Source organism: Rhododendron vialii, chromosome 10a (assembly GCF_030253575.1).
Source record: "Rhododendron vialii isolate Sample 1 chromosome 10a, ASM3025357v1".
Lineage (NCBI taxonomy): Eukaryota > Viridiplantae > Streptophyta > Magnoliopsida > Ericales > Ericaceae > Rhododendron > Rhododendron vialii.
Genome location: NC_080566.1, coordinates 32805290 through 32823238, shown reverse-complemented (window position 1 = coordinate 32823238; position 17949 = coordinate 32805290). Strand labels below are relative to the sequence as shown.

Sequence of the window (17949 nt, the reverse complement as noted above, 5' to 3'; positions counted from 1 at the left end):
GATACGAGGCACTAGAGGAAGCCAGAAAATGGAATTGTCGAATTTTGACGTGTTAATACCTGGAAGTTTAGCTTTTGGACAAAACCAGAAAATGGAACGCTTGCCAAATTTTCCCCAATTTTTCCAATTATGCCCCTTAATTGGAGAGGCTCACTCTTTGACACAAGGGGTAATTTGGTCTATAACATCCACAATTTGCATATTGATCACAGGATGTACCTCTTGGAATTTGTCATTAATATGTTGCCAGAGTAATTATGCACAGATGGTTTTGTTACGACCTTCATTGATGCCATGGATACTTTTGCGGTGTTCTTGCATAATTATTTCTTTTTCCCCCAGTTAATGGTATAAATTAGTTGCCTGTTTTTTTTTATGCCTTTTGTATAGTGAACATGTTTAACATAGAGCCATCTTTTACTTTGTTGCCTGGTTTTAGCTTCTCCTTTTACATTGCTCCTCTATAGAGTATTAAACTATTCCACTGAATAATGATAACTAACATGTTTGATTCCACATTACTTTTGGGATGGATATCGTTATGTTTGTCATGCACTAAAAGCAATTCTTTTGGTTTGTATGATTTGCTTTTTAATTCTCGCACTACTTAACTATAACTTCTAAGTATATGTAAATATATGCAAACTGCTCGCAAAACAGATTCTATTATGAAATACCGATACTTCAAACAAAATAATACCAGACATGAAACACCTCATGCCAATCTCAGGCATGAGACATCTCGTTTTAGCACGAACCGATCACCTAGTAAAAAAAAAAAAAAGAGTTAATAGCTGATTTATTTTTTTGACTTTCGTGATTATTTTTTAGAATTTTGATCGAAAGAATTGACTTTACTAATTCGTTTTGATGACAGAAAAAGTAAAAGTAAAAGTATGAAAAAACATTAAGAAAAAGACAACATCAAAACATAAGCCAAAATTATAACACGTGGCTTGGGGACAATTTTAGTGTGTGGCTATAGCAAGGAAGACACTAAAGACACGCATGGGTTCCAGATGGACGGTGAGATGGGGGTTCTGATAGGTCTCGTCGTTCGTCTTCAACAGATTTGTGTATCCGGAACCCAGATACTACCATCTATTGGGAATATACATAATTTTTTTTCTTTTATTAATTTATGTTTTGAATGGCGTCTCATCAATTTGAGATCAGATGGATGAAATACTTTTATGCAGTCGGCTTCCTCTAAGGTCGCCCTAATTAGTTATTTCTGATGTACTCCAATCTAATTAGGCCCTGTTTCGTTAAGGGTTTTTAAAAATAAATACTTATTTATAATTTTTAAATTTAAAAATAATCTATTTACGAAAATAATTTTTTAAGTTTTTTTTTGCATCGTTCAAAAGATTTCATTGAAATCTAAATCTATCAAATAAAATTCATATTGCACAAAAATTATTTGAGTAAATCTATTATTTTTAAGCTTAAAAATTATAAAAATAGATACTTATTTTTTTAGAATCCTTAAGGAACCCAACTTCTTTTTTTTTCTTTCTGTTTAGTCCCAACCAAACGAGTTGAGTTTGTTCACCCTTCGCTTAAGAAAGTGAATATTACACTTTTTTTTATTGGTTGAAATGATGTGAATTCCACCGGCAAATTGATGCTGGTTTACATTTCTTTCTATTGGTTGAAATGACATGAATCCCATCGCAAAGTAATATTGATAAAGTATATTGCATGGGTAGGACGTACACAATTTTAACCAATAAAAATAAAGATAATATTCACATTCTTTTAAGAGAAAGAATAAAATTGCACTCCAAACAAACCCCACAGATCCAAAGGGCTACCAGGGAAACTACTCCACTTCGTTAAATTTTCTGCCGCCGTACGATTTTGAACTTCCCTGATTCCCTTCTACTTTCTGGGATACTCTCTCTCCGATTTCATTGAAGGATACACACACACTGGCACACACACACACACATATATATATATAGAGAGAGAGAGGATTTGGAGAGAGAGAGAGAGAGAGAGAGAGAGAGAGAGAGAGAGAGAGAATATGGCAGTGGCGGCTTACGGTCAGCTCAATGTGGAGGGGTTACCGTCATGGGGGTCTCGAAGCGTAGACTGCTTCGAGAAATTGGAACAAATTGGTGAAGGAACCTATGGGTAGCTACTTCGATCTCTTTACCCCCCGAACTTTCACCTTTTTAATTTTTGTTGGAAAAATTATTGTTCTTTGTTTTGGTAACGAAGAGTGTCCCGATGAACGGACTAATCTCCCCTCCCACAGCCCTTTCCACGCGTTTGCGTGAGGTGAGGTCTCCCGAGGACAAATCGCCGTCGATTAAACACTGCAACAACGCCCTTGGGGTGGATGGACTAAGCCAGTGTTTATGATGATTTGTGTATATCGTATGTGTGTATAAAGGTCTTTTTTTTTGGGCACTGATTACTTTCTAGTGTTTCTTTTACGTATCTGTTAGTTACCGTGGTTTCTGTTGGGCTTGGACAATTAAGAACCAATTTTAGATGGCTGTAATCATGTTCTTTGCCATGCCGTATGGGGTGATAATTTTATCCATTAGTTTTTATTCCTTCATATTGATTGTCATATATTGCGTAACAACCAATCTGGCCAACTTCTTTTAGTATGTTTTCTTTTAATTTACTGCATAATGGATATGCGTATATGTTCTTCCGCATATAAACCCAGGTTGAATTGCCCTCAGCACCATAGTATCCGTAGGGGAGCCGTTGCATCTATGTTGGGGCCAAAGCTAGGTCCCACCATGAATGGAGTTTGGTTTTTGTGTTGTTGGGGCTGAATTTGTGTAAGACAGGTTTGCCCCTGTTGTTCCTGGGTTTGTGTAGCTTAAAATCTTATCTAACCCCCGGGCCAGAAAAAGAAAACAAGAGACATAACCAAGGAATGCGTATCAACTATGCCTACGCTGCGCCTCAAGGTTATGAGTGTGGTACAATGTTGCTTTGCCTCCGTTAAATACTGCTTCAAAACTTAAAGATTGATAAACCGTGGAAGTTTTTAGGGTTTCAGAATTGAAGGGGGGCTATGGTTTGCTTGGATTGTAAGGCTGCTTGGCTTGCCTGAATTTGAGGTGTCAGAAGTTCTAAGTGATAGCCCATTCTAGGTTTTAGGCATCAAATAAATGACCACATGGTAAGACAAAAGACTTAGGGTTTGTTATTCTTGATAACCGAGGTTTAGGTAATAGTACAATTGTTGATGGTCTGTGGACACTAACCTAGGAATAATAACTTGGCTATTTATTCAAAGAGAGTAGAAAAAAGGAGAGAAGAAGAATAAAGATCCTAAATCCACACTTTCATTGGGGTTAAGGGAACTATCTCTAATTTTCATCATTTCAACCTCATGGAGTAAGAGTCGGTTAACCCAATAATAGACTTTCGCTTCTCCTACTTTAGTAGGATTGAACTTCAAAATAGGGAAGCTAGAACTAAAGTTTTCGGAAGCTAGAACTAAAGTTTTCGGAAGCTAGAACTAAGAACCTTTGGAAAATAAACTATGACCACAAGAATTAGCAAAATATGGGCAACTAATGTTGACAAGTCATGACTCATGAAGGATAATCACAATGTCATCTACCAGGGAGCACAATAGTTGAAGATAGGTACATATAAGGACTCAGCTAAAGTCCAACACTTGATTTTAGGGTCTTAAGTAGGTCCCATGTATTATTCCTTCTATCAATGAATTAATTTCTCTTTTTCCCGCCATCAAAGAGAACTGTGTGAAGAAGTGGGTCCTTCCTCATCTACTTCGTGTCGGCATAAAATAGCTACAATTGATTTCTTTTTCAGTTAACTTTGTTGAAGTAGTGTGAATTGCATCACTAGGAGACCCTGTACCTTTTTTGTTGGTTAATAGCTTAATATGCTCAGTAAGGATGTCTATATTATTGACGTTAGTTGCCATTGCTCTCCTATTTGTTTCTTCATTGTAACGATGACCCTAATTAATCGGAGGCTGTTAATGCCATGATGCAAAATGTTTGTGCCATGACAACTTGAAATTGTTCTCTGCACTGACTTTTGTGCCCCTTTCTCTTCTTCTCTGGGCTCTCTCTATCTCTCTCCACAAACGCAGGACCCTTTTCTCCACTTTTATTCTTCTCTTCCAGTCTTCTTCCCTTTATACAAGTCGATGCCCAAACCATCTGATGCGAAGTTTCAATGGTATACTTTAAATAATCCTTTGAAACGTGATCACAGCCACAAGTTTGGATTGACAAATTTGGGAGCCTTTCCCCTCGAAATCACCCCTTTTCTAACTCGCCAGAGTACCTGATCAAACTGCAGATTCCGATCCCTGTTCTATAAGGATGCACTCCGGGCACCTTTCCTTTGAAGGCGTCATTATGCAGTTCGTTTGTGTCTGCAATTTCATTGTGTATAATTTGCGTATCATTTAGAGACAGATAAAAAGTAGAAAATAGATGGAGAGAAGAAGGAATATGGGTTTGGGGAGGGAGAGGGACAGAGATGAGGTGTGAAGAGAGGAAGGGGCTCAATGGTCAGTTTTAAGGATAAATGTTGATGTTGCCGTGGTACCAACATTTTGCATTGTGGCACTAACAGCACCCTAGTTAATCCATGCTTATTTATATCAGACAGATGAAAGTGATCATGAAACAGTGAAAAGACCATTGCTGTATCCACAATGATCTTAGTGGTTGGTAATAGTTCGTCCTTAGACATGAACGTGTGAAATATTAACTTCAATAGACTGCATAATTATTTAACGGAAGTGAGAAAAAAGTGTATTTGAAAAGGTCAAGGCATTCTCATCTTTACGCTTTCTACGGGAACTACTATGAACCGTTTTGCTGTGTTTTGTTGAGTAAGGAGTGTGTAGGTTAGTACTTGAAATTAGATGTCCACTGGTAAGTATCAGTAGGGTGACAAGGGCCTTGATTTGCTTACTCAACCTGCAGAACTATGGCTCTCAAAACTCAACACGTTGTTTACTAAAATACACTTCTGAGATAGAAACTTTTATAATCCAGTTATTACGAAGTTAAGATTGTACTTTGGACTGCTAGATCCCATTTTTCACTTCTATATTCATTTTCTGTATCATTCAATAGCTAAGCCTGCAGGATACACTAAGGATGCACTCATGTTGTGCTAAGCATTTTTTCAAGTTCTTGGGAAAGACGCTCTTCTTATGCGCATCAACGTGTGACATCTTAACTAAGAACAGATGCAACTATCCAAGGATTCTGTAAACACACATAAGAAACAGAAAAAGCCTAAAATGGAAATGCATCTACATGCAGTTGTCATAGTAATGGTCCTGAGGATAATGAGATGGATGGATGGAAAACTACAAGACAGAGATTATATGCGAGCATAATTGACACTTTACTGCTAAAAACAACACTGTACAAGAGGCTGAGCATTTGACAAAACCACAATGGAAAGTATTCGGTAACATTTGAAGGGTAACAATGTGGATTTTGACAGGAGAAGCAAGCTATTTCATATTCAGGACCTGCAGGATAAAAAAGAAAAAGGGGACATAAAGGGAATTTGTCGGACAAGAAAATTAAGCTGACTATTCTTGCATGTAGAATGTGGTTCCTTATATCGAATTCACGCTGATTTTGGAGATTCTTGTTATATTTTTGTGTCATTATGCAGTCTTTAATTTTACCTTCCTAGTGCACGGCCTTGGAGATTAATGAATTTTGAATTGGGTTTCATTAACTGTTATTGAAAGAAACACGCTACCACTTGAACAAAGTGTCATGTGTTTCTATAGTCTTTCCTTTTTCTCCTTTTGTTTTCTGCTATTATACGGGTTTTTGACAAACTTTCACCTCTGGTAGTCTTGTACTTCCATATTCTGCATGAGTGGGCCCAGCTGAGTTTGGATGTTTTATATAGTTTCTGAGTTTTATCTGTGTTGACATTGGTCAATGGTGAACATACTGTTGCAACTACTCCATTTATTGGGATTTATTTCTGTCTCCTTATATTTTTTACCTTTCCCCAGTCAAGTGTACATGGCTAGAGAAATTACAACGGGGGAAATTGTTGCTTTGAAAAAGATACGCATGGACAATGAGAAAGAAGGGGTATTTTCATTTCTTTATCTATCATGTTACTTTTCATCTGTTACAAGCTTCTACTACATGACCCTTTCAACTATGTAACAGTTGCTTTAGTAGAAAGACAAATTATGTTCATTATGCTGGTAAATGGTCTTGAAATGTTACCTTCTTTCTGCAGTTTCCTATAACTGCCATCAGGGAGATTAAAATCCTAAAAAAGCTGCATCATGAAAATGTCATTAAGCTAAAAGAGATTGTGACCTCTCAAGGTAATTTGTTTTCCAAGATTCTTAGGGTTGTCATGTCCTGCCAAGTTTTTACCTCACTGTGTTCCTTAATATCATTAACTATTTCGTTTAAATTTCATTTTAAGGTCCTGAGGCGGATGAGCAAGGAAAACAAGGTGAGTGGACCATGTGCATGGTATTTTTTCTCGTATAGTCCTGTGATGATTCTTCTTGTTTAGGTGTTGTGATATGCTTACCTTGATTTCACTTACCAAAAATTATGACATGGTTACTTCTTATACCTGAGCATCTTGCTTACAACTTACCAGTAGCTTTTTGTCACCCATGGCTGTTTTTGACTCAAGTTGTCATCTGTTGGACAATGCAGATGGTAATAAGTATAATAGCAACATTTATATGGTTTTTGAGTACATGGACCACGACTTGACTGGTCTTTCTGATCGTCCTGGACTGAGATTTACAATCCCCCAGATTAAGGTACCTGATTTTCAAATAAGCAGGAACAATTTTGTCATGTGCTTACGAATATGTGCATAACTTTATGTATATACGTTTATAAAAAAGGACAGCTTATATTTGATAGTGTGTCACAATATTCTTCAGTGTTACATGAAGCAACTATTGACAGGGCTCCATTACTGTCATGTCAACCAAGTACTTCACCGGGACATAAAAGGTCGTTTCCTAAATTCAAACATATTTCCTTTTTGATCTGGTTTTTTTTTTGGTTGCAATTAGAGCTATATGCGTTTGGCACCTGTCGTTGCAGGCTCTAATCTTTTGATAGACAATGAGGGAACTCTCAAGCTTGCAGATTTTGGGTTGGCACGGTCATTTTCCAATGACCACAATGGAAATCTTACAAATCGTGTTATTACTTTGTGGTATAGGTAAGTGTTAGTAGAGTGTAATTGGCAACTATGGTCAAGTGCCATCCAGTACAATGGACTGTCTAGGAACTAGTTCCATTTCTTAAGAACACACAACTCAGCTTTTAGTTAGTTGATTAATGCTAATGTGACTTGAGCAGACCTCCAGAGTTGCTGCTTGGAGCCACAAAGTATGGCCCGGCTGTCGACATGTGGTCAGTTGGCTGCATCTTTGCAGAGCTTTTGCATGGGAAACCTATCTTACCTGGGAAAAATGAGGTTAGAATGCCTTATTCAATCTTATGTTACACATCTTAGGAATCTTTCGGATCATTGTGTTCTTCCCACGTATGGTTCACAAAAGAATGGTTCATTGTCTATACAGACACAATAACTTGATATATGCTTCAGTTCCAGGACTTCCATGTCTGGTATTTCTAATGATTACTTTTGTGATGGGTGCATTATTTTTGGATATTGTTATTCTGTTCGTGATATATAGGAGGTTCCAAGTACCAAAGCAAGTCTTTCCAAGTATTAGGACAAGGTAAATGTAGCAAAAAATTGTTGTAGCTGTGTTTCCAAGTACTGAAACAGACAACTGTAGAACAAATGTTCTAGAAGTTTTCAGTGAGGCCCATAAGATTCTATCATATCTCGGAACATTCTAGAAGTTTTTGTTGCTGCAAATTAAGTTGGTAATGTGTAGTGTGGTTTTACTACTATGATGCTCCTTATAACTAACCATGAGTACCCTATGATTTATTATTTCCCAAAAATGAATTAGTACCCTATTATTTCACAATTGATGAAGCGGAAGATACATTTTACGTGATAACAAATGATTATTAATAAGGAAAATCAATTGTTGTATTTTGGTTCATGTTGTTACTGTTACCTTTTCTTTTTGCTTAGCGACAGTTTGTTAATAATTCTCCAAAAAACAGTTTTCTAATTTGTCTACGGTTTACTACAGCCAGAGCAATTGAACAAGATATTTGAACTTTGTGGATCTCCTGATGAGATAAATTGGCCTGGGGTTTCCAAGATTCCGTGGTACAACAAGTTCAAGCCAACGAGGCAAATGAAGAAGCGAGTGAGACAGGTTTTTCAACAGTAAGTAAACTGAATTTGAAATAGTCAGGCCTCTTCGACTTTCTGTGCCCAGTTTAGTCGCTGAAGTTTGATGTCCATTATTGTTATTTTGGTTTGCAGTTTTGACCGCCATGCTCTGGATTTACTTGAGAAAATGCTCTCTCTTGATCCTTCTCAGGTAATGTTGATTCTCAGATTTGAGGGAAGAAATATCTCTAAACATCGTGTATATAACTTCCATAGTATGCCGGTCAAATTTTGAATCTGGACACTTAATATTAAAAAAATTAGACCCTCTATTTGACGGTCTTATTAAATGCTATACATGTATATTTTGTATTGCATAGCTTAAGGTAGAATAACAATCACAACCATTGTTGAAGTGATAATTCAAGCCTGTACACAAGGAATATAAACCTCGCACCTGTTATTTTATTGACTCAAGTGAAACATATATCAAACTGAATGTTGTGCATGCCTTGCTTGTTTCTTAAACAAAATAAAACGCCTGTGATGAAAATAGACAATGAATTGAGAAAGTTATAGGTCGTGTTGGCCAAGCAACCATTTTTTATTCCTTTACTTGTTATTTAAATTTTACACTGTGCGCTTCTTTTTGTGTTTGTACCCACTTGACTCTGTAGCATCGGGTTCCCTGATTTTTTTATTTCCATTTTCTTTGCCAATTCACATAGAGAATATCTGCAAAGGATGCCCTTGATGCCGAATACTTTTGGACTGACCCCTTACCATGTGATCCAAAAAGGTACGTCTCCCGTCCTCCTAATTTTATGTTTGCTACATGTGCGGAAAAAAGATCTCGTAATAGAAAGCCATTCCTTTAAGAAGTTTTGGATTTACATCTGTAATCTTGGCTTGCTGAAGCCTTCTCTATCCTTATGCTGATGGCTAAGAAACATGAATATGGACATAGGATATGGAGAGGTCATGGCATGACACGTACACCGGTCACGTTGGAGACACCTTGAATAAAATAATATACGATGGTTATATAATATATATGGTAAATTCATGTAATAACCGAAAATTTTATTTGATCAAATTTGAGGACCACATGGACCACATGGTATTATGAAGATATAAAAAACAACCGTCACCAAATAAATATTCCAAAATTAAGTTTTTGACCGTCCCCCAAGCTTTTTGACCATCCCCCAACTTTTAGAATTGAGTTTTATCTTGATTGTGTCCAAAGTGTTTGACTAAAAAAAATGGACATGTATTTGAGCATGTTTGCATAGCGCGTCTCAACGTGCCCATGTTTTATACGCGTCCAATACGGACTCCTGAGGCAGATGGGCTTGTCTGGTCTTCTTAGGTTAATGGATTTCTCCTTGTCTTCTAAAGGTGTCTCAACTTTCCTTAGTCTGATTGTCTAATTGATCTTTGTTCTTCTTCGATGACCTAGTTTGCCTAAATATGAGTCATCTCACGAGTTCCAGACAAAGAAAAAAAGGCAACAGCAGCGCCAAAACGAAGAAATGGCAAAGAGACAGAAATTGCAGCATCCACAGCAACACACTCGCCTCCCTCCCATCCAACAAACTGGGCAATCTCATCCTCCACCGCATTGGGCCGGGCCCACAAACAGTTACCCGCCTCCGGTATCCAGTGGACCTACTCATCACCAATATGGAAAGCCTCGCGGTCCTCCTGGTGGTGGGCCAAGTAGGTACCCTCCAAGTGGTAATCCGAGTGGTGGGTACTATCCCGATCGTGGGAGTCAAGGTGGAGGTTACACCACAGGATCATACCCACCACAGGGGCGGGGACAGCCGTATCCAGGAGGAGCTAGTGGTTATGCAGCGGGCCCTCCTAACTACTCCCAAGGTGGCCAATATGGAGGCTCTGGAACCAGTAGAGGTCCTAACCCAATAGGTGGTAATCGGACTCAGCAGTACGGTTGGCCTCAATAACTGTAAATCATATGAATGCAGGTTAGAATACATAGTGTCCGAATAGGAATGATCCAAAACAGAGGAAGGACTGTCGGCCTTTGTTTCTAATGCTACAAGGGTTTTTCGAAGCACAAGTGCTGGTTGAATTTCGGTAACTCTCTGGACTAGACATGTACAGATATTATCATATTTTCCCGTATTTGTTGGAGAAATTGAGTTAGGAACATAGGAGAGAGTTAGGGTTAAAGCTTTGTAGGTTGGATTTCGAGGCCTGGTTCGCTAATACAAAGTAACTCGGGTTATTATTTTCATGCGGTTGTTTTATGTAGGAACCTGGCAGCCGCAATGTCTTATCAATTTTTTTTGATCGGCAGAAATAAGTATTCTCAGAATAGTTAGATTTACATCTCGGAAGAGTTAAGTTCCTAACCTCCTTTCTCCTGATGCTTAAGTGCAATGTCTTATTATTACCCAGTTTTCTTATTTCTGATTGTTATTTTTCCCTGTGAATATTTGTGTTTTGGTCTACAACTGGTTTCATTTGTTTGTGTATTTTTGCAGCAAGGGGATGGTTTAAGTTTATATTCAACTTTAAGGAGCAAAAAACATCCACAGCACTATTTGTACACAAATTAACCAAAGCTTGGTTCGTTAAGCTAATGACCTCAGAGCTAATCTCGTATCCATAGAAAATTTTCTTCTAAAATAATACCTCACCACATCCTGTTTTTGGCAATTTGCTTGGCCAGAACTACAAACCTGAAATCACTAAATATTCAATCTCAAAATGCGTCGCACAATAATACCGTCAAAGCTAAATATTCCAAAATGGTAAAACTTGTGCGTTTACCTAAACAACTCTGAAATATCTAAAACAGAGATGATCCGATTCGGATGATCTGGTATGGTTTACTAACTTAAAAGTTAGGAAGCAAACAATTTCCAGTTCAGGTCCTCAAAAAATTGCTTACCATCTTTATATGAGAACATGTATGAACCAACTATTCTCTTTTGCCTATCAAAAGGCCAGGTAAATTATTATCACGTGAAGTAAAGGGTTAAAAACACAAACACAAAAATCAGGAGCTCTTTTAGAGATAGAACGCCGGCCCATGATAAGCATCAATATATGTCTCCCGGTGTAGCACCAGCAAATTTTATGTTGACTCCACCTTGAGAACTATTTTCATGAACTCGTACACAAAGTAACTTATAGCAGCTGAGGGTAAAACCTGGAGGAGAAAAAAAGAACACAAATTTGTCAGAACTTGAACAGTTAATTGATGTGTGTTTTTTTTTGGTAAGCACAGTTGATTGATATTAAGTGAGTGTTCAACACTGATCCAAAAAAAAAAAAAAAAAAAAAAAAAAAAAAAAAGTGAGTGTTCAACAAACAATTGTCTGTTTTTTGACAATTGTTTTTTTTTTCTTTTCAAAAAAAAAAATGTCAAAATTGCCTCATCCACGGAAATTGTGCCATGGCTATTTGCTATAAAATACACTTCAAATGCAAGATAAAAAACAACATGATATGTAGTGGTTGCTGTGAATTTGCGCTGTTCTATATTGCCAAATGGGAAGAAAGCAAGTTCACCTGTTTTGGAATCTGATTTCAATTTCATCATGTTAGTTAAAATGTTCCCAAGGAGACCAGAGGCTCAGGCCCCTACGAAGCACAGTACAGGTGAGGCTACGATACGAGTACGGTAGTATGGCAAAACCTACAAAAACACTTGATTTTTTTTTCAAAAATTTAGACTTGTAGGCGTACATCTTTAATATCTTTAAAGTTTAAACATTGGTTCAAATCTAGAAAAAGGGGTACATCTTTAATATCAAATATAATTACTAATGTTCAGTTATATATATATATATATATATATCTCAAAAATAGACATAATAAATTAGCAACAAATTCAAGAATACTTCATTTTCATCTACCCTCCTAGGCCCAAGGCACAGTTTGCCCCTACAACTAAAAGGTTTAAAGTTTAAACAAATGTGCCTTAACTATGTTGCAAAACTCATATTTTCTATATAAATTTTGTTGTTCAGTAATCCCTCTTTCTTTTGATTTATTGTTATTTCATAATCAATCCTCTTCCCTTTTTTTCCCAATTTTTTTTCACATAACTCGAAAGAGAAGCATGAGTTTCTTAATTCATGTATTTACCACCTCCATTTACTACCTTGAACTTTTCGTACCTAATTGTTTTTCCTGTTTGGGTATTTGAAATTTGTTCTTTTGCAAATAAGAAAGTATAGGAAGGACAGATACATAGATAAAGAACTAAAAATTGGAAGGAAAAAAAAAAGATATTGGTTGTTAATAGTAAATACCAAGCACCTAGTACACCACAAAAACAAAAGCTGTACAGGAGTTGTACCCACTGAAATACCCATCCCATAACTTGGTTGCACGAAGGGGGGTGAGGGCAGGATTGAGGGAGTGGAGGATCATAGAAACTCCTCGTTTGGAAGTGCTGAGGGGAGTGTAGGGATACTTCACAAAATAATGAATATAAAACTCCAGTAATCGTATTATTCGGTTGCTGTTAAAAAAAAATAGTATTATTCAGTTCGTTCACCATTCGTGTCAATGGCAAATAGTGTTTAGCTGACATAAGTACAGTATTATGCTTGTACTAAGTATTTGAACAGATTTTAGTTAACATTTTTCTAATAGTATCTTATAATGATTTCATATTTTCCCTTGCTTGGTATCTTTTCTTTCTCGTTAAATAGGGATATATAAGTGCTTTAAGAGATTCTATCCTAGTTTGGAGCGTGCCCTTGTCTCGATGGGAGCAAGGTTCCTAGGAGAGTCTGACTTACGAATGCTGGAGCAAGGTTCTAAGATGGATTCAATAGGAGGTTCTTGCTACTACTTGTCGTACCCGGATACCAAAATGTACCTGATATGCTTTTGGCATATAGCTAGCTACTATAAGTACCCGGTACTCGCATGGCAACAATTTTTCAGTACCTGTGCTTTATAGACCCTCACAAATCAACTAAAGCTTAGCAAATCTACCAATGCTCAAAACCAAAACCAGCAATTATCCAAAGAAAGAAAAGAGTCAAAAGACATTGAAGAAATACACAAATATCTTGTCGTGTCTCAGAGTTAGACATGGGAATTACATGAAAATCAGACAATTAGATATTTGAACCGATAACTATAGCAGAGTGTATGTAAAATAGATTTAAGCATATCGGTTCATGAGTATGAAGTATGAATAACATCTTCAAGTTTGCACAGAACCATATGGCATTGGCGGTTTCAATAGTAAACTCTTACAGTCGTGTGTATTATGATTGTACTTACAAAATACTGCATCCATAACATTTTATATGTCATTAAAAGCAGTCGTGCCTTTGAACGGATCTAACAAAATTTATTTTATGCAAAAAAGGAGATCACAACAATCAAAAGATCTCAGTTATTACTTCTTTTAATTGGTGGGGAAAGAATTCAAACCCATCATTTTATGGGACAGGCAGAGTAATTCTTTCCAAGATAACAAACCAAATATTTCAACTGCAGATCTAGTCCTACAAGAGGGACTTGTTTTGCCTATCATCATTTTATCTGCCTCCAGTTTCCATCTAAGGCATGCAATGAGAATATAAACCAAAAAACCATGTATGCAATTTATAGAAAACCTCACTTGATACAAGATCCACGTTTTACCTGCAATAAGCTGGGAATTAATCCTGCATAGAGAGCAGGAACACCACCTTGCTCAACCAACTTCACACAAGTTGCTAGTGCACTCATCTTCCTTTCTCTGACTTGCATCTGAAGCTGTCTCCTTACTACTTCAAATGGGTATGTAGCAGCTTCAGCACAAGCACCAGCAATTGCCCCATATAACAATGTTCTCGTGGGACCCAACTCCAGTTGTTCCAAAGCATTAAGTTCCCCTTCTTGCTGCTTCATGTGTTGGATTCTTTTCCTCCCTTCTGGTGAATGCAGAAAGGCTGACTTCAATATATCATAAATGCCGTAGAAAACAGCACCTGATGGTGCCATACTTATAATTGAGGGCACTAAGCCCTTGTAAAGAGAAAAGAACCCTTCTGTTTGGATCATGTAGCGAAAGGCACCAATTACACCACCCAACGCTTCACCTCCAGGTGCAACCATCTTCGTCCTGATCTGAAACATTGAGTTTTGAGGTGTAATTTTTAGTGATTCCGATCATTTTCAGTTTCTAAAACTCTACGGTTAGAAGGTTTCATACATTTCTGGAGTCACGCACTTCAGGCACTATGGCTTATTTTAAATCCAACAAGAACACCAAACCCCCTCCCTCCCTTTGTTATAAAATAGCTTAACCCCCCCTATAAGTCCCAAAAGGTTGGGATGATTAAATGTCCAAGATCTCTAAAATAAATATGGATGCACAAATGTAATAGACACACACACACACACACACACATGTATATCTACTTGTATATATATACATGTAGATGTATGTATATTTATCAAATGTCCTCCATATTGGTCTAAGGGCCTTAGCATGTGCAACTTTAGAAGATGTATATGAACATAGTTGAATATAGTTGGGCCCAAACAAGGGAGGACAGCATTCACCCCCAGCTATTGGACACAGTAATGGTTGTCACAGGTTTTGAGAATCCTAAAACACAAATGGATTACTTATTTTGATTGGAATACTTGAGCGTTTATGACGAAGAAGCGACTAACTCTATTCAAATCCTGTATAAAAGCAGATTCTATCTAGTAGTGTCCTTTTAGACTTTTAGATGTCCCAAAATGTCTGTATATTCGACTTTTGGATGATATAAATTCCCTATTTGCCAAAGTGAGTCTCCATGACCCAGTGCCGGGCAGCCCCCCCTTGTCCTCGCCAGATATGACAGCTGCTATTTTATCGAGCTCTAACAAGCATGATCACATAACAAGGCCTGATATGAGGACTAGGCAACAGAAGATGAAAACTAAGCCAATAAAAATATGCTTCACTACAAAAACAAGCACCAAGGCAACAAATTAAGCTAGCAAAATAATAGCGTCATAAATAACCGCATACCGTGTCCATAGGTATGCAAAGAACAGTAGCAGTAATTCCAGCTGCAGCACCAGCAACGAACCTTTCAAAATTCGTGGTTTCCTCGTTTCCAGACATCCTGAGCAGTTGATTTCTATACGTATCATAGGCATAAAAGTTGATAGACTTGAAAGGAGCCGTACGGAGAATATTGACAAAATTTCCTTTCCAAAAACCTTTCAGCCCTTGAGAAACTGCAATTGCCTTAATTAGCTCAAAAAGATTCCTCTGTTCTCCACGAACTATATATTCCAGCTTTAGCCTCTCAAGTGGAGCCACAAAAGTTCTGTGTACAACAAAGATTACATCAGCTGATGAAAATTTTGATAATGTTCAAAGACCGAAAAACTGAGCAATCGTCCAACTTTTCGCACATATAAACAATATGAAAAATGGTTTGTATAGGAGAATGTGAAAGTAATTCTATAGCTATGCAGCTTGCAACAGTCCTATTCCCTCCTTAAATGAAGTCAATTACTGCGGCAAAATGTGAAACACTCTCTTTATATTTCATAGTTCATACTACTGTGAGGAAAATAGTTTGCGCATGAAAAGCAACATAGCTTTAGAAGTGTGAATGCAAATAATCTTCTCAGAACAGTGATAGAACCCTATGGTACCACAGAGGATCTCTTATGCAATGTCTTGTACTTAAGCTAATTTTGGTTGATAAAAACAGGACAAAAATTGTATGTCATGAGAGGATCATAAAAATCATACGTAAAAGATTACATGAACAAGCAGTCAGCCATTGAACAAAAAATGAATCATCTTTTCAGGGACATGAGCCACAATTTGCCTCAAGATGCAATCTTAATTTTCTGCTTAGAAAAGACGATGTCATCTGGGCTGTGGGAAAATTGCTGTGAAAAGTCATTACGTGAAAAGTCATTATATGAAAAGCCATAAAGCTTCAGGGTCAATCCTAAAGGAGAGGTTTCCGAACAGAATACACAAAAACTAGAGACAAGAAGCCTGCTGGTGATTCTCCACATAACCAGCATATTTGTCCCCAGCAAGTATGAGACTGTTGCAGTGTTGCCTAAAATACAAGGGGTTCAAACATTGCTTCACTACTTAAGCATTAATAAGAAATTTAATGCAAAAAACTGCATCCTAATTCTACAACGAAAAAGAGTCCTCCGTGATCCTAGGAATTGCATTTGGCAAGTGATTCCCCGTTTCTCTTCCATGGAGTTAGTCCAACCAAAAAAAAAACCAAGGACAACAAACTTTTGAACCAGCTTGATCTGCTTTGTTCAATGTTTTCAGACCAACCACGCAGAAGCAGCATGCTATATGAATCATGATTTAGATCAGCTAGGTTTGCACAATTCAACCTCAACTTCCAGTCTACAATCCAATAGAGGGAAATATGACTAAACAAACACAATAGTTAATGCCTACAGAGATGAGCTAAGTTGGATAATACAATAACAAAGGCCAATAGGGCTGCTAAATGAACCAAGCTACTCCAATTTGAGCTCATGTTAACTAGTTAAAACCTCGTTCAAGATCTGTTTGTCGCAAACGAAGCTTGAACGTTTTTAAAGCTTGTTAAAGTTTCAAACCAAGTTGGAATAAGCTACTACTCGGCAAGTTCAGCTTATGAAGTATAACATATTCAAGTTACTCGAGATCGGCTCGATCAAAGCTTGTCTAATAATCAAGCCAAGCTCGAACATATTTTTGAAGCTCGTTAAGTTTTCAAACCAAAGCTTGATCAACCACCTGTACAGCTCATTTATCACTCATTCCTAACGGCCAATCGGAATAGAAACATGACAAACAAACACATAATATGCTTAAGAACTTGTGTTTGCATACAAAAGAATGTATATGCTAAACGTAAGCGAACCTTGAAACCATAGCTGCAATAGCACCAGCCCATAGATGCTTTGTAGTGTTCAAAGCACCTCCCCCTCCTCCTCTCCCCACCACAACCTTCCCCACCTCCACTTTCCCAACCCCCTCAAACGCCACCATTTCATCCTCACAACTACTCTTCTCCCCATGTTCCCCCAAAATCTCACCCGATTCCCCAAAATGCCCTTCCCCGCCTCCATTAGCCGCCAAGCTCACCGACAAAAACCTGCTGCCACCGACCCGCCGCCGGCGAGTCTCCCGCAAACACGATGACGAGGCCGAGCGACTCTTTTTCGGAACGAACGAGACGAACGAAGAAGGAACGGCCGGTTCGAGGAATAATCCTCCGACCGAGCTCGATTCATTGCACAATTGCGTCTCCGATGCGACAAGCTCCTTCAACCAGAGCTCCAATCCCCGCATCGGAAACTGCAATTTTTAATGCTATGTATGTATATGTGTAATGGCCTTGGGATAAAATGACGAGCAAGGTGACCCAAGGCCGTTACACAGTGGTGGTATAAATGTGTGTGTACTTGTAGAGAGGGAGAGAGAGAGGAGTTAGGGTTTTAAGAGAGAGGGGAATGGGGAAGGAGAGGAGGCTTGGAGGGGAAGAGAGAATGGAATAATAGTAATGGATTGGGATGAGAGAGAGACAGTGAGAGCGACGACGGTGGAGGAGTACTGCATTCGTGCGCTTTGTTTCCATCGCCGCTACTCTTTAACTGAAAGATTTGGTTCGCAGACTAATGTTAAAGAAAGACCGTTTTTTGGCTTTATGTTTTTGTTTTGTTGCACAAATGGAC

The 17949-nt window shown here is 37.9% G+C and overlaps 2 protein-coding genes across 2 annotated transcripts; one reads left to right on the top strand and one right to left on the bottom strand.

Annotated features, from left to right (window-relative positions):
• The first annotated feature begins 1812 nt into the window (after nucleotides 1-1812).
• On the top strand, nucleotides 1813-10510 carry LOC131302478 (cyclin-dependent kinase C-1-like). Its single transcript, XM_058329146.1, has 12 exons — nucleotides 1813-2139; nucleotides 6011-6092; nucleotides 6247-6337; nucleotides 6442-6471; nucleotides 6684-6793; nucleotides 6920-6992; nucleotides 7086-7206; nucleotides 7347-7464; nucleotides 8162-8301; nucleotides 8401-8458; nucleotides 8976-9046; nucleotides 9710-10510. Exons 1-12 carry the CDS (start codon nucleotides 2030-2032, stop codon nucleotides 10215-10217), a joined length of 1512 nt encoding a protein of 503 aa, XP_058185129.1. The 5' UTR covers nucleotides 1813-2029; the 3' UTR covers nucleotides 10218-10510.
• A 467-nt stretch (nucleotides 10511-10977) lies between these two features.
• Nucleotides 10978-17949, bottom strand: LOC131302479 (probable mitochondrial adenine nucleotide transporter BTL3). The gene is made up of 4 exons (XM_058329147.1): nucleotides 17136-17949; nucleotides 15260-15563; nucleotides 13894-14361; nucleotides 10978-11431 (listed from the first exon to the last, which is right to left on the bottom strand). The coding sequence occupies exons 1-4, from the start codon at nucleotides 17564-17566 to the stop codon at nucleotides 11357-11359; spliced, it is 1278 nt and encodes a 425-aa protein (XP_058185130.1). The 5' UTR covers nucleotides 17567-17949; the 3' UTR covers nucleotides 10978-11356.

Bases quoted from the DNA above. Each gene is read 5' to 3' on its own strand.
- LOC131302478 (XM_058329146.1), top strand. From the start codon at position 2,030: ATGGCAGTGGCGGCTTACGGTCAGCTCAATGTGGAGGGGTTACCGTCA. The intron at 7,207-7,346 runs GTAAGTGTTAGT...TGACTTGAGCAG, and splicing joins GTTATTACTTTGTGGTATAG to ACCTCCAGAGTTGCTGCTTG. The intron at 7,465-8,161 runs GTTAGAATGCCT...GGTTTACTACAG, and splicing joins TCTTACCTGGGAAAAATGAG to CCAGAGCAATTGAACAAGAT.
- LOC131302479 (XM_058329147.1), bottom strand. From the start codon at position 17,566: ATGCGGGGATTGGAGCTCTGGTTGAAGGAGCTTGTCGCATCGGAGACG. The intron at 15,564-17,135 runs GTTCGCTTACGT...TGTTGTACACAG, and splicing joins ATTGCAGCTATGGTTTCAAG to AACTTTTGTGGCTCCACTTG. The intron at 14,362-15,259 runs GTATGCGGTTAT...TCAATGTTTCAG, and splicing joins TTTGCATACCTATGGACACG to ATCAGGACGAAGATGGTTGC.